The 14,393-nt window shown below is 54.8% G+C and overlaps 4 protein-coding genes across 4 annotated transcripts; 2 read left to right on the top strand and 2 right to left on the bottom strand.

Annotated features, from left to right (window-relative positions):
* The first annotated feature begins 3 nt into the window (after nucleotides 1-3).
* Nucleotides 4-3,833, top strand: CAOG_01723 (calpain-7). Its single transcript, XM_004364534.2, has 7 exons — nucleotides 4-167; nucleotides 287-944; nucleotides 1,184-1,676; nucleotides 1,840-2,073; nucleotides 2,164-2,357; nucleotides 2,438-2,843; nucleotides 2,967-3,833. Exons 1-7 carry the CDS (start codon nucleotides 65-67, stop codon nucleotides 3,798-3,800), a joined length of 2,922 nt encoding a protein of 973 aa, XP_004364591.2. The 5' UTR covers nucleotides 4-64; the 3' UTR covers nucleotides 3,801-3,833.
* A 180-nt stretch (nucleotides 3,834-4,013) lies between these two features.
* Nucleotides 4,014-6,826, bottom strand: CAOG_01722 (thioredoxin reductase 3). Its single transcript, XM_004364533.2, has 6 exons — nucleotides 6,748-6,826; nucleotides 6,518-6,595; nucleotides 6,119-6,270; nucleotides 5,150-5,962; nucleotides 4,689-5,014; nucleotides 4,014-4,602 (listed from the first exon to the last, which is right to left on the bottom strand). Exons 1-6 carry the CDS (start codon nucleotides 6,755-6,757, stop codon nucleotides 4,479-4,481), a joined length of 1,503 nt encoding a protein of 500 aa, XP_004364590.1. The 5' UTR covers nucleotides 6,758-6,826; the 3' UTR covers nucleotides 4,014-4,478.
* Nucleotides 6,827-6,917: 91 nt separating this feature from the next.
* On the bottom strand, nucleotides 6,918-8,171 carry CAOG_01721 (hypothetical protein; the record flags this gene model as incomplete). Its single annotated transcript, XM_004364532.1, has 1 exon — nucleotides 6,918-8,171. One exon carries the CDS (start codon nucleotides 8,169-8,171, stop codon nucleotides 6,918-6,920), a length of 1,254 nt encoding a protein of 417 aa, XP_004364589.1.
* A 413-nt stretch (nucleotides 8,172-8,584) lies between these two features.
* CAOG_01720 (DNA topoisomerase II) lies at nucleotides 8,585-14,174 on the top strand. The gene is made up of 2 exons (XM_004364531.2): nucleotides 8,585-8,813; nucleotides 9,240-14,174. Exons 1-2 carry the CDS (start codon nucleotides 8,772-8,774, stop codon nucleotides 14,082-14,084), a joined length of 4,887 nt encoding a protein of 1,628 aa, XP_004364588.1. The 5' UTR covers nucleotides 8,585-8,771; the 3' UTR covers nucleotides 14,085-14,174.
* The last annotated feature ends 219 nt before the right edge of the window (nucleotides 14,175-14,393 follow it).

Here is a 14,393-nt window from a genome sequence, read left to right as displayed (position 1 = left end):
TATTTTTGTGCCATTTCTTGGCTTTTTCTTTTTCTTTTTCTTTGTTTTTTTCTCCTGATTGGCAATGTCGCTCTATGCGGCTGGGTATGCCGCCGCGCTCATGGCCGTCCGCAGCGACACGGCTGGCCAGCTTGAGGAGGCCCAGCGCCTGTACATTGACGCTGCAGGTACCAAGCCGACATGCTTCTTCTACTTGCTAACTCTCTCGAGAAGCACCAAATTTGAAAAACTGACTCCCCTCCCTCCCAATTTACACCACACACACACACGCACACAATTGTCATAGAGGCCATGCTGCTCGATACCAAGCGCGACGTAGATCCCCAACGAGTGCAGGCTGTGCGCCAGAAGGTCAAGGAGTACGCCGACCGCGCCGAAGCGCTGGCTGCGTTGGTCCGCCGGCAACAACAGCAACAGCAGCGCGGTTCCAGCTGGTCGGGCTTGGCGTCTGGCTCTGGCTCTGGCTCCGGTCCCGCGAGGAGCCCAGTACGACCCGTTCCAGGAGGAGGCGCTGTCTATAGCACGACTGCGGCAGGGAGAGCGAGCGGCAATGCGGTCGGAGTCGACGACGCAGGCGCTGGTCCCAGTGAGGAAATGGGCGCGTCGCACGCCTCGTCGATCGACGATGACGCAGCGGCAGGCGAGCGTGACGAGGACTTGCTGGCACCCGTCGTGCAACCAACACATCATGCTCAGTCTGTGGGCGTGCCAGCGGCGGGCGCTGCTGTCGTGGGTCGGCGGTCACCCAACAGCAGTGGCGGTTCTGTTGCTGCTGCTGCTGCTGCTGGTCTCGAAAAGCCAGGCACCAACCCGGCAGCCGCCGTCGGACTGACCGCGGAGGAGATTGAGGTGCTTCGAAGCACGTCGTACATTAATGGCAAGGTATTTCCGCCGTGGACGGACGCCGATGCGCGTGAAAACTATTATCGCCTGACCGAGTTTGTGTAAGGCTCAGCTTGCGTCTTCTCACCACCACCACCACCCCCAACGGTGGTCCTGAAACTGAAATCTGACGATTTATTGGTGTGATATTTGTTTGTTTGTTTGTGTTGACTTTTTGTGGGGCACTGGCGCTTCTACCGCATGTTTCGCGACTTTGCCAAAAAACACAAACACCTGTGTCCTTTTTTTTTTTGTTTTTTTTTTTTTTTGTTCCTCTCCTACGACCTGAACTCGTACGCAGAGACCCGGACGGCCCTCTCGTCCTCTCGGCAAAACAAAGCGAATCATTCGTGTCGTGGAAGCGAGCGTCGAGCATGTCACAGTCGCCTGTCATGATTGAATCCGTCTCGGCCTACTCGATTCGTCAAACAGTCGTGTCGGACTGCTCGTTTGTGGCGTCGCTGGCTATTTGCTCCGAGTACGAGCGCAAGTTCCAGAAAAAGGTCATTACGCGATGCATCCATCCCCAAGACGCGCGGGGCCGACCAGTGTTCAACGCCAATGGCAAGTACGCCGTTCGACTCCTCATCAACGGCGTTGCCCGCAAGGTGGTTGTGGATGACTTTCTCCCGTTTGGTCGGGATGCCAAGCCCTTGTGTAGCTTTTCAAACAACCCAAACGAGCTTTGGGTGAGCATTATTGAAAAGGCCTACATGAAGGTGATGGGCGGGTATGACTTTCCCGGCTCCAACTCCAATATCGACATGTTTGCGCTCACGGGCTGGATTCCCGAGGTAAGTAGAACACGAGAGGGGTTTGATTAGGAGGTGGTGTTGTAGATATCAAAGTTGATCAAGCGTGACGCCGATCTTGACTTCTCTCTCTCTCTGTGTCTCTCTCTCTCTCTCTTGTTGTTGCTGCTTGCCTCTTGCCATCTGGCTCTCTGGCTCCCTACAGCGTATCAACATGAAGGCCTCAGAGTTCAAGCCCGATGTGCAGTTTTCCCGTATGACCAATGGCCTGCGGACTGGCGATGTGCTGATGACCATGTCGACCGGTGCTCTTTCGGCAGCAGAGGAGGAGCGGACAGGCTTGGTTCCATCCCATGCCTATGCCATTCTGGACGTTCGATATGCGCAAGGGTACAAGCTGCTGCTTGTTCAAAACCCCTGGAATCACAGGCGCTGGAAGGTGAGGAAGGCTGTCGTCCCCTCGTTCACTTTTTGCACTTTTCGTCACGTTTGTTTTTTCACTGGTAGTCTGCTGATGTTGCTCTTATAGGGTGCCTTTTCGGAGCTCGATGACACGAATTGGACTCCAGCCCTGCTGGCTGAGCTTCGATTCGACCGCAATGCAGCCAGGCAATCTGATAACGGCGTGTTTTGGATCAACTGGGAGTCTGTTTGCCGGTTTTTCGACGTCATGTATTTGAACTGGGATCCCCAGTTGCTGCAGCGGCGGTATACCATTCACTCGTAAGCCAGCCTAACTTTGAGAGTCCGTGTCGTGTTTGTTGTTTCCTTTCGTACTGACATGATTTTTTGTTGTTTGCCAGAGCGTGGCCTTCCTCGGGTCCCGTCAAAGACCTGTACAACCTCGAGTTCAACCCGCAGTATCGCCTTGAAGTAAATTCACCTTCAGCAAAGTCGGTCGTCTGGGTGCTCTTGTCCAAGCACGTTGTCGATAAGGCAGACTTTGCCGACAACCAGGACTTTATCACAAGCCACATTTTCGAGAGTGATGGAGGCCGTATTTATTATCCAGACAACGCAATAATCGAAGGCATCAAAATCAATAGCCCTCATGTCCTTGCCAAGCTGACCGTTCCTGCGGGCAAGCACACTTACACGCTCGTGCTCGCTCAGTACAAGACCAATGCCATTAACTACACTTTGAAGGTGTATGCCTCTGCTCCATTTTCTCTATTGTCTGTTGGCAAGCTGTATCATTACCAACAAAAGGTGAGCTTTAGCAACGGCTGTTTTCTTGGTTGATAAGGCTCGTTTGTGCCGCTTGTCACTGACTTGCTTGCCTTTTCTTTTCTTTTTTTCAACAAACCCCACCTTGGGCGTCTGATCGTCAAGTTAATTGGAAACTGGACGCAAGCCAATGCTGGAGGCTGCGGCAATTATTCTTCGTACTTTAAAAACCCGCAATTCTCGATGCAGGTCGCCCAACCTCAGTCTTCCCTGCTCCTGAAGTTGATGGCTCCCAAGAGCTATCCTGCCGGCATTGCCCTGTATCGAGCAGCTGTTGGCCCCGATGGCACTGAGCGCGTTGACACAACCCACGGCACCAACATGATTGCTTCTGCGCCAAAGTTCCGCCATGGCTTTTGCTATTTGGAAGTCAAAAGCCTCGCGCCTGGGTCTTACATTATCGTTCCGGCTACCTTTGAGCCTGGCCGCATTTCGCAATTCTTCTTGACGGTGGAATCCATCACTCCGGTTCAGCTAGCGCCCCTGGCCGAGGTTGGCGAAGGCGGCAACTATCGCGAGGTGCAAGGAGAGTGGATTGCAGGCAGCTCGGCCGTCGGTAGCGAAAACTCTGGCCACTACGATCAGAATCCAATGTATCGCATCTGGGTGTCAGGCAACACACCGTGTGAAATGTCCGTTCGACTGCGGCTCCCGGGAAACACTGGAGGGGCTCTCCCGCCCGCCCTCAATATCGGCATCTTTGCCATCTCTCCCTCTGCATCGTCGGCGTCTCCTGGGGTCCGACCACGGTTTCTCGCTTCAGCCAAAGCACATACGGGCGATTACGTTAATCCGCGCTGTGGCGTGGTTCTGGGTCGTGTCAAGCTCGACCCTGGCGCGTATCTGCTCGTTCCATCTACCTTTGATCCTTTAGCCTCCAAGTTCATACTGGATGTGACCATGTCTCCCAATGCGACCGTGACTATTGATCCGTTCTAGAGCGAGGGATTTGTACAACATAATAACACGTTTTGAAGTTTTGTTGTTTTTGCCTCTTTGCAAACTTATAGCGTCGATGTTCAAGAATCCTCCAGAAATACAAAAAAGCACGCGAACGAAAAGTCGCATCAGTTGGGAAGCGGTGAAAGGCTGCTGCTGGCACGGAGATTGAAACAATGGCACAAACAAAAAAACTACTTTTTGATGTGAATTCTTGGTGATAATTTTTTTGTTTGTTTCACCAAGTCAACACGAACACACATAGCAAACAGCAAGACTGAATTTCATCAACACATCATCAGATTCAACGCCACTCGGTGCAACATGGCACGCAAAAGGGTTTTAAAGTAGCGGAATCGTCATAACGCAAGTGCAAAAATGCACTCGCCATGTTTTCAAAAGCTCAGAGAGTAAACCAAATAAAAGATAAAAAGCACAAACCACGAAGAAAAAGTAGACGCGACCATATCGGCAAGACAAGAAGGGAAAAAACACATAGAAAAAAAAAAGCGAAAGAACTAAAAAAACGACCGCCCTGCTGCTCGCTGACGCTCAATCGGCCACATGCTCGACACAAGAGAGAAATACCGACCCCGTTTTAGGTAACAAGTAGAGAAGGTTCTCATTGGTGGTGGTGTAATCTGGCGTTAGCGATGGAAAATGCAGCAGGGCTTAACCTCAGCAGCCCTTGGCGCCCGGGTCCAGGCCGCTGGCTCTGGTGATGTCGAGCGTCGTAAAGTTCTCCGAGCAGGTAGGATGGATGCCCACAGTCATGTCAAAGTCGTCCTTGGTGGCTCCCAGACTACCAAAGTCGAGTCAAGTCAGCGTCAAAAACGTGTCCACCACCACCACCACCAGCAGCAAAGCAAAGCAAAGCAACCATCTTACCGGAAAGCCACGCCATAACCTTGCGTAATCTCGCCTGCGTTGGGACCAAGAATGTGCAGGCCGATGACACGCATGTTGTCGAGCTTGTTGCAAATCAGCTTGCAATAGCAGGTGCTGGCGGGGCGATGGGCAACCGTCCACTCGAGCGGCTGGAAGTATTGATGGAAAACCTCAATGTTCTCCTCCTTGTAAAGAGCAATCGCATCCTCCTCGGCCATGCCGATGCAACCGTACTCGAGGGGAGTGAAAACGGTGGTGGGAATGTTTGCGTAGTCCATTTGCGTGGTCGCGCCTCCGTACAAGCGCTTGGCCAGCAGCCGGCCAGCCTAAGCGTCGTCATGAGAAAAAATAATAATAATAGGAAGGAGGCGGGGGAGGGGGAGCGAAGGGATGAGTCCGCGGCAACACAAACCAGAATGCAGCAATCCTTCACGCGCAAATGACGACGACCAGACGCGTACCTGAATAGCCACAGGAGTCAACTCGGGACGCCCGTTAATGACATCGCCAATCGCAAAGACGTTGGGCACGGAAGTCTGTTCCAGTGGAGCATCCACCTTGCCGGATGCGTTGGCCTTGAGCCCGAGTGCCTCGAGGCCGATGGTCGACGTCACCGCCTCACGGCCGATGGCAAAGAGCACGGTATCGAAAACATCCGAGCCCGGCTCGTTGGCAAGGCCATCTTCCCAAGTCACGCGAATGCGATGACGACCCGTGGCGCTGTCGGCTTCGGGCTCAATGCGCTCGAGCGAAAGCGGAACGCAGCGGCGAAGGAACTTGGTTCCATGCTCGCTCATGTACGCGGCGATCTGCTCGGCACATTGCTGGTCAAATCCGCGCAGAAAGATGGAGCGCGCCATGACGGTCGTGTCGTAGCCAAGACCCGTCAGGAAGCCCGCGCATTCGAGCGCAACGTACGAGGCACCAACGACCAGGGTTTTGCCGGGCGCGTATGGCAACGAGAACATGTCGTCACTCGTAATGCCGAGCTCGCGGGCGCCAGGAATGTCCGGGTACTTTGGGCGGCCACCGACAGCAAGCACAAAATGCTCGGCGGTCAAGGTCGTGACCTTGCGCTTCTTGTCCGTGCACTCAATCGTGTGGGCATCCTTGAAGACGCCGTACGCATTCAAGTAGGTCACGTTGTTCTCGCGCAAGGAGACGCGGTAGGCAAAGTTGAGGCCTCCGATGTGATCGCTGACGCCCATCACAAGCTTCGACCAGTCGTGCTTGATGTTGGCCTTTTCGACCTCCCAGCCAAACTTTTCCGCGTCCTACAGCGCAAGTCAAACAAGGGTTTAGAACAGCGGTTTTCGGAGTCAGGGAGTTTGAGTTGTCTTTGCATGCTCGAGTTAAAACACCTCAATGGAGGTTTGATGAGCTCGTGCTTGAGCTTCTCGAGGTTGTCCCTTTCGTGCTTTCTTTGTTACCTCAATGGCCTCGCCCAGCAGGCAAGCCTGGTGCATGAGCTTCTTTGGGATGCAGCCGACATTGACGCATGTGCCACCGAGGCCCCACGTCGAGCCCTGCGGCGACGGCTTGACGAAATCGAGCACGCACACTCGCTTGCCCAGCTTGGCGGCTTATTTGTTCATCGCATTGACAGAGACAGCGAGGAGCGGGCAGGGAAACAGGGGACGCGAGAACCGCAGTACCAAAAAAAAAAACGAGTGAGTGAGATTGTAACATGTGCGGAGCTGAGTGGGATTCGAACACTGGGCCGACAGAGCGACCCTTCGATCAGAGTGCGCCAAGTGGATCAAGGGCGATCAAAGCACCAGCGTCGTGGCTCATTGAGCGTGACTGTGAGCGAGGCGCGGGGGACTGACCTTGCTTGGAGAGCGCCAAACCGCCGCTGCCGCCGCCGACCACAATCAGGTCGTAGTCGTACCCAGTCGTAGATGGCGCTGTGAGCACGACGCAATGGAAGGGAAGGAAGGGAAGGGAAACGAAGGGAAGGGAAGGACCAAAACGATGAGCGAAACAATATGAGAAAAGTGAGGAAAAAGCTGCAAAAAGCAACGCGAATATTAGTGAACATTTAGTAGTGGAACGTTACTTTCAGCCATGACGACAAAAAGCAAAACAAAAAATGAAGCAGTGAGCTCAGAAGCGAATTTGTGCGAATTGAAACAAGGATCAGAAATACATGTACAGTATAATAACACGAGGGGTAAATGGGTTGGGGGGGTAAGTGAATACAAAATGACATCAATCGACGTCAAAGTTTCAGTACACCTGAAGATCGGGCTTGTTCACGAGCGAGTCAGGAGATATGCCATGCGCGAGCAGCGCCCGAACAAGCTCAACGTCGCCCGTAGCGCACGCCGCATGTAGCGGCGACATGTTGGTCTCGCTGCTCACAAGCGTCGGGTCGAGTCCGAACTGAAGCAAGCTGTCCAAAATGACGGTCGGAGCGTGCAGACCGGCTAGGGTGTTGATGGCATTTTCGTTGAAGGAGTTGATGTGATTCAGGTTGCACCCGAGCCGGTGCAGCACTTGCAACGTGTTGAGCACCTCCGCAGACGACGTTTCGGCGGAAATCTCGGCCACGCACGAGAACACTGGCGTGAATCCGAGAATGCTGCCAATGTTGAAATCAGCTCCAGCATCGTGCAAGAGCTGTAGAACGCCCGCGTTGAAGGTTCCGGCGGCAGCATGCACGGGATAGGCCGAAAACCGAGGCAACGCGCTGCCAATGTTTGGATTGGCTCCGTGCTTGAGCAACGCCCGAACCAAATCCGCATTCCGCGAGTTGCATGCCTGGTAGAGCGGAGTCAAGCCCCAGCTGTTCGTGTCGTTCATGTCCGCACCCAGCTGTCCTAACAAGTCGATGACCTCGGCGTCGCGTGTTCGGAAGATGAGCAGCTCGTTGGACGAATCGACACAAGCGACCAACCGCGCCATCTGCTCCGGCGCCTGTGCGATGAGTATCCTTAGGAATTCCGGCCCTCGTCTCACAGCAATCGATGCCATCTCGATATCGGGGAAGAGTCTTCGTGGAGCCAGCGATTTTCGGACTGGCACTCGACCGTCACTTGCTCCCTCGAGGCTCCCGGTCAATGTTAATCCAGCAACAGAGCTCCCTAGGGATGCCATTTCCGATGCTTGTGGCGGCATGGAGAGGATGAGTTGGAAGGTGGCGAGCGTAACGCGTGCCAGCACCTCGCGGACCATGCAATTGAACGGGCTTGCGGGGTCGTCCGCGGGCGAATCCTCCGGCAAGATGGCTCCTGCTTGCATCAATGCGTGTATTTCGTCCACATTGTTCCCGGCGATGGCTTGGCGGAGACGCTCGTTGAGCTGCTGCTGCTGCTGCTGCGTGTCATCACCACTCTCGTCGCCGCTCTCATTTTCGCCGTCGACGTGGGCGTCCGGCTCCAGCAGCCCTGCCTCATCGGCATCGGTCGCATCAGAGGCATTCTCGTGAGCCGGCAGAGGACGAGATCCAGCAGCGGACGCAGCATCATTGACGGTTGCCATTCGCGGTCCTTGTTGCACTTCTGAGCCAACCCACACACTCAGACTGCAAAGTAGACTGGTCTTCGAGGGGGTCTTGTACAAATTGCGTGATGAGGGATTCGTATTGCTTCCAAGTGATGTTGCCCGGTCGCTTTCCCTCATGAACCAGTGGCCACTCAGTCGAGCGCGACCAAATGATGATGATTGATCTACTCACTCACCCCGCCATTCGGCAGTTCAGCTCCGTGTTTCGCACCATCATTGATGCTCTGTAGATGTACATTATTGCTTCATTTAATTCCGTATTTGTAACAGCATCCAATTCACTCTTTTGTTTTCTCACTTTTCTTTGAACGCTCGCTTTCGCGCGTTTTTTTTTTTTTTCCCTCGCTTTTTATCGCTTTCAAAGCTCCTTTTGCTCACAAGGCCCCCCTCCCTCTCTCTCTCTCTCTCTCTCCTCACTTTCCTTTGTGCTTTGCTTTTCTGCTCTTCTCTTCTTCCATTTCCTTGCTGCACTCGGTCGAGACTACCACGACACGGCGCACGACCAACACATCAAACAGTTTTTGTTCTTGACCCTTTTTTTGAAACACTTCGTCCTTCCTTTCATTTTCAACAACCATGACTGACTTTTTCGATGGCGACTGGGAAAACGAGAACCAGGTATGTTTTCTTTTCTTCTCGCTCCCTACAACTTGTTGAATACTGCGGGGGGGAGGCGGAAGGACTGGCGGCGACGCGAGAAGCATCCGGTGTTTGGTTCCAAACGGTTTTCTTGTTTGGTTGATTCAAAATTGAAACAAAATTTGGCGCCAAAAAACAAATCCACCAAAACAGTTTCAAATGGCTGTTTGGTTTTTGAGCATGCTTTGCGTGAGGAGCAAATCATTGATGAACGTGAGACACGCTCTACACTCCATACAACCCACGGCAACAGAGTGAAGAGACCTCCGGGTTTGTGAGACTCGCACACTTCACCAGCCAACAACACAAACTGTCAAACCAATTTTTTGTGTTTTTCGAATCGCAACTGTTTTCGTCTCACACATTGGCCTGTTGCTCATTTTTCTTTGTCTCGGCTTGTTACAGTTGAAGACCACCGCCGTTAAGAAGGCAACCATCCCCACCAAGAAGGCCGCTGCGCCGCTGGGTGACGCAAGCTCGGCTAATGCCGCTGGCCCGGCCAAGAAGCTGACTGTCGAGGAGACGTACCTCAAGCTCGAGCTGCGCGATCAGATTCTGCTTCGTCCGGACACGTACATTGGCGGTGTTGCGACCGAGACGAAAAACCTGTGGGTTTGCAACGAGGAGGGCAAATTTGAAAACCGCGACGTCTCGTTCGTCCCTGGCCTGTTCAAGATTTTCGACGAGTTGCTCGTCAACGCTTCCGACAACAAGCAGCGTGACAGCAGCATGACCACCATCAGGGTGGACATCAACCAGGCCGACAACACCATTTCCGTCTGGAACGATGGCAAGGGCATCCCGATCCGCATGCACACCAAGGAAAATGTCTGGGTTCCGACCCTCATTTTCAGCCACCTGCTCACGTCGGACAACTACACAACCAACAAGAAGAAGACCACGGGTGGCCGCAACGGTTATGGTGCCAAGCTCGCCAACATTTTCTCGACCGAGTTTGTTGTGGAAACGCAAGACCACGAGACCAAGCAGCGCTTCAAGCAGGTCTTTACCAAGAACATGAGCCAATCGGGCCAGGCAATCATCTCACCGTCCGAAGGCGGCAGCAAGGGCGACTTTACGAAAATCACCTTCAAGCCCGATCTGTCGCGCTTCAAGATGGACTACCTGGACGACGACATTGTCGGTCTCTTCCGCCGTCGCGTGTACGACATTGCTGGCTGCATGCGTGGCCTCAAGGTCTACCTGAACGACAACCTCATCCCCATTCGCAGCTTTGTCGATTATGTCAAGCTCTACCTCCCCGACGCCCCGCTGAACTCGATTGCGCACGAGCGCGTGTCCGACCGCTGGGAAGTGTGCGTCACCGTCGCCCCCGATGGCCACCAGCAGGTCTCGTTTGTCAACGGCATCAACACGTACACTGGCGGCACGCACGTCAACCACGTCCTGGAGCTCATCTACCCGACCATCTCCAAGGCACTCAAGCAGCCCAAGGGCAACGAGATCAAAAAGCCCCAGATCAAGAACAACATTTCGATCTTTGTCAACGCCCTCATCGACGACCCAACCTTCAAGTCGCAGAGCAAGGAAGAGCTGTCCTTGTCGGTCAAGGAGTTTGGCTCCGAGTGCACCTTCTCCGACAAGTTTAACAAGGCTCTGCTGTCCACGGGCATCGTCCAGGCCATCTTGGACAAGAACAATGAAAAGCTGCGCAAGGAGCTTGACAAAATCTCGGGCCGCAAGAGCTCCAAGATCTCTGGCATTGCCAAGCTGGACGACGCGAACGAGGCTGGTGGTCGCAACTCTGCTCAGTGCACGCTCATCCTGACCGAAGGTGATTCCGCCAAGGCACTCGCCGTCAGTGGTCTGGGCTTGGTCGGCCGCGATTACTATGGTGTCTTCCCTCTGCGCGGCAAGCTGCTGAACGTCCGCGATGCTGCGCACCATCAGATTCGCGAGAACCAGGAAATTGAGCACGTCATCAAGATTCTCGGTCTGCAGTTCAACAAAAAGTACACTTCGGTGGAAGGTCTGCGATATGGCCGCCTCATGATCATGACGGATCAAGACAGCGACGGCAGCCACATCAAGGGCCTGCTCATCAACTTTCTGCATCATTTCTGGCCGTCGCTGCTGACTGTCTCTGGCTTTTTGGTCGAGTTCATCACCCCAATCGTGAAGGCGACCAAGGGCAAGCAGGTGCTCACCTTCTTCACCGTACCGCAGTACCAGCAGTGGCGCGAAGAGGACGATGGCCGTGCGTGCAAAGGCTGGACCATCAAGTACTACAAAGGTCTCGGTACCTCGACCAGCCAAGAGGCCAAAGAGTACTTTAGCAACATGGACGTGCACCAGATTCCGTTCACATGGTCGGGCGAGGACGACGGCCAGGCGATCGACTTGGCCTTCTCCAAGAAGCGCGCTGACGACCGCAAGGAATGGCTGCGCCAGTTCCGTGCAGGCACCTTCCTTGATCACCAGACCGAAGCAATCACGTACTCTGAGTTTATCAACAAGGAGCTCATTCTCTTCTCGATGGCCGACAACGTGCGCTCCATTCCGTCTGTGGTCGACGGTTTCAAGCCGTCCCAGCGCAAGGTCTTGTTTGCCTGCTTCAAGCGCAACCTGAAGGACGAAATTAAGGTTGCCCAGCTGGCTGGATATGTTGCCGAGCACTCTGCCTACCACCACGGCGAAGTCTCGCTTGCTGGCACGATTGTCAACATGGCTCAGAACTACACTGGCAGCAACAACATCAACCTGCTCCTCCCTCTTGGCCAGTTTGGCACTCGTCTGCAAGGAGGCAAGGACGCTGCATCGGCTCGTTACATTTTCACCAAGCTCGCCACGCTGACGCGCTTGATCTTCCCTGCAAATGACGATTCGCTGCTCAACTACCTGGACGAGGACGGCCAACGCATTGAACCCGAGTGGTACATGCCCATTCTGCCGCTGTCGCTGATCAACGGCTGCGAGGGCATTGGCACGGGCTGGAGCTCGTCGGTGCCCAACTTTTCGCCGCGGGACGTGGTGGCCAACATTCGTCTCATGATGGCTGGCCAGGATCCTGAGCCAATGTGCCCGTACTACAACGGTTTCACCGGCACCATCGAGCCTCTTGGCAAGGCGGATCGCTTCCGCGTCTGCGGCCGCATCACCAAGCTGTCAGCGACCACGCTCGAAATCACCGAGCTGCCGATCGGCGTGTGGACGCAGAGCTACAAGGAAGAGCTCGAGAAGCTCATGGAGCCCAACGAGAAGGACAAGACTCCTGGGTTCATCAAGGACTTTAGGGAAAACCACACCGACACCTCCGTCCACTTTACTGTGACCCTGTCCGAGGAGAACATGGCGGCGGCTGAGGCGATGGGCCTTGCCAAAAAGTTCAAGATTGACTCGACCATCTCGACGGCCAACATGGTGTTTTTCGACGCAGAGGGCCGCATTAAAAAGTACGACTCGCCTCAAGCGATTTTGCGAGACTTTTACGATCTGCGCCTCAAGTACTACCAAAAGCGCAAGTCGTGGCTGGTCGAGCGTCTGACCGAGGAGTGGACGCGTCTTGACAACAAGGTGCGTTTCATTCAAGCTGTCATCAAGGGCGACCTGGTGATTAGCAACCGCAAGCGCGCCGATCTGATGCGCGACCTGAAGACGCGCGGCTACACTGCCTTCTCCACGTCGACCAAGAAGATCAAGATTGCCGGTGCCATCGACGCTGACGACAACGGCGGCGCTGACGAGACTGCCGACAACGACAGCGACGACATTGTCCACACCAACGGCTACGACTACTTGCTCACGATGCCCTTGTGGAGCCTGACGCTCGAGAAGGTCCAGCAGCTCTTGGGCGAGCGCAGCGTCAAGGAAGAGGAGCTCAAGGTCCTCTTGGAGAAGTCGACGCTCACCCTGTGGTCGGAAGACTTGGATGCCTTCGAGGCCGAGCTCATTCGCGTTGAGGAGCAGGCTGCCCTCGATCAGGAAAACAACCTTGCCACTTTGAAGAAGGCCAAGAAGGGCTCTGGCGCCATCCGCAAGCCAGCTGCCGGCAAGGGCAAGGGTCCTGCCAAGAAGAAGTTCTCTGGCGACTCGGACGATGATGACGAGGACGACGCGATGGACTTTGACGATGACGATTTTGATGGTGCACCCAAGAAGAAGCCTGCTCCCAAGGCTGCTGCTTCGTCTGCTTCTTCGTCTGCCGCTGCTTCGTCGGCCATTGTGAAGAAGGCAACCGCCGCAGTCAAGGAGGCCAGCGTCGTGATCAAGTCCGCCGCCCCGGCTGCCCCCAAGGTCTCGGTGCCAAAGTCAAGCAGCGCAACAGCATCCAGCTTGGCCACAAGCAGCAGTGTCACCACCAGCGCCAAGACTGGCATCAGCGCTCTGGAGGACGACAACTTTGTGCCGCTGGCTGCGCGCCTCGCGATGAGCTTTGGAGCCGCCAAACCCGCAGGAGCTTCTGCTGTGTTGGCCTCGTCAGCTTCGCTGGGCGGCAGCAAACCTGGTGTGGTGCGCGCTCATAGCCCCGCAAAGCCAGCGAGCACGACTGCGATTGAGGGCGCCTCGCCCGCCAAGAAGAAGGCTCGCACTGCAGCAGCTGCGACCAAGCCCAAGCCCAAGACTGCTCGCAAGTTGGTTGACTCTGATGACGACGACGATGCGAGCGGAGACGAAGAGGCGGATGCGCCAATGTCGCCCCCTGCGCGTGTCATTGCCAAGCCTCGCCGCGCTGTCGCTCCCAAGAACTATGCCATCATGGACCAGGATGATGATGCGCACGACGACGACGACGATTCTTTGATCATTGGCAGTGATGGCGAAGATGCAGCACCGGCCAGCAAGCGGGTTGTCAAGCCAGCAGCTGCCAAATCTGCACAGACCAACCGCAAGAAGGCTGTGGAAAGCGACGATGACGACGATGCCTTTGACGCCATCAGTGACGACAACGACGAAGACGACGATGCGGACAACTGGGATGCCAGCGATGACGATGACGGCGCAAGCAAGAAGAAGGCCAAGAAGCCGGCCGCTGCTCCCAAAAAGGCAGCGCCAAAGGCCAAGCCTGCAGCTGCCGCGCCAATCGCCAAGGCCACCTCGACCATTGCTACCATCAAGCCTGCTGCTGCACCCAAGCCAAAGGCTGCACCTGCACCAAAGCCGGCCAGCAAAAAGAAGGCCGTCGAGAGCGACGAGGATGAGGAATTTGACGACTTGATGCTGAGCCCCAGCACCAGCGCCTGCACCTGCGTCCCGAGCGCGTCGACCTGTTGTCTCGAAAAAAGTATGTGATTTGATGATGACGGATGAGGGACGACGACGACGACGACGCCCGCCCGTTTCCCGATTTTGACGACCGATGATGATTAAAAAAAAAGCTCCCTGTTTGACACCAATGGTTGAGGTTTTGTAGGAGGTTGTAAATTGGTTTGGCTTTTTGTGGTGGATTTCCCCAATAGAATTTACCTAGTAGTTTAAGTATTTCTTCCCTTTTTTGGAATGGAAAAGTTGCGTGTCGGCCCGGGGGTTGGAGACAACTTCGTGTTGAAAAACTGCAGGCAGGGCTCGATGACCTTGGCAAGCAACTTTGTTCCAACAATC

Source organism: Capsaspora owczarzaki (genome assembly GCF_000151315.2).
Source record: "Capsaspora owczarzaki ATCC 30864 unplaced genomic scaffold supercont2.2, whole genome shotgun sequence".
In the NCBI taxonomy this organism is placed as follows: domain Eukaryota; class Filasterea; order Ministeriida; family Capsasporidae; genus Capsaspora; species Capsaspora owczarzaki.
Note: the sequence above shows the minus strand (reverse complement) of the source record. Positions and strands in the feature narration are given on the sequence as shown.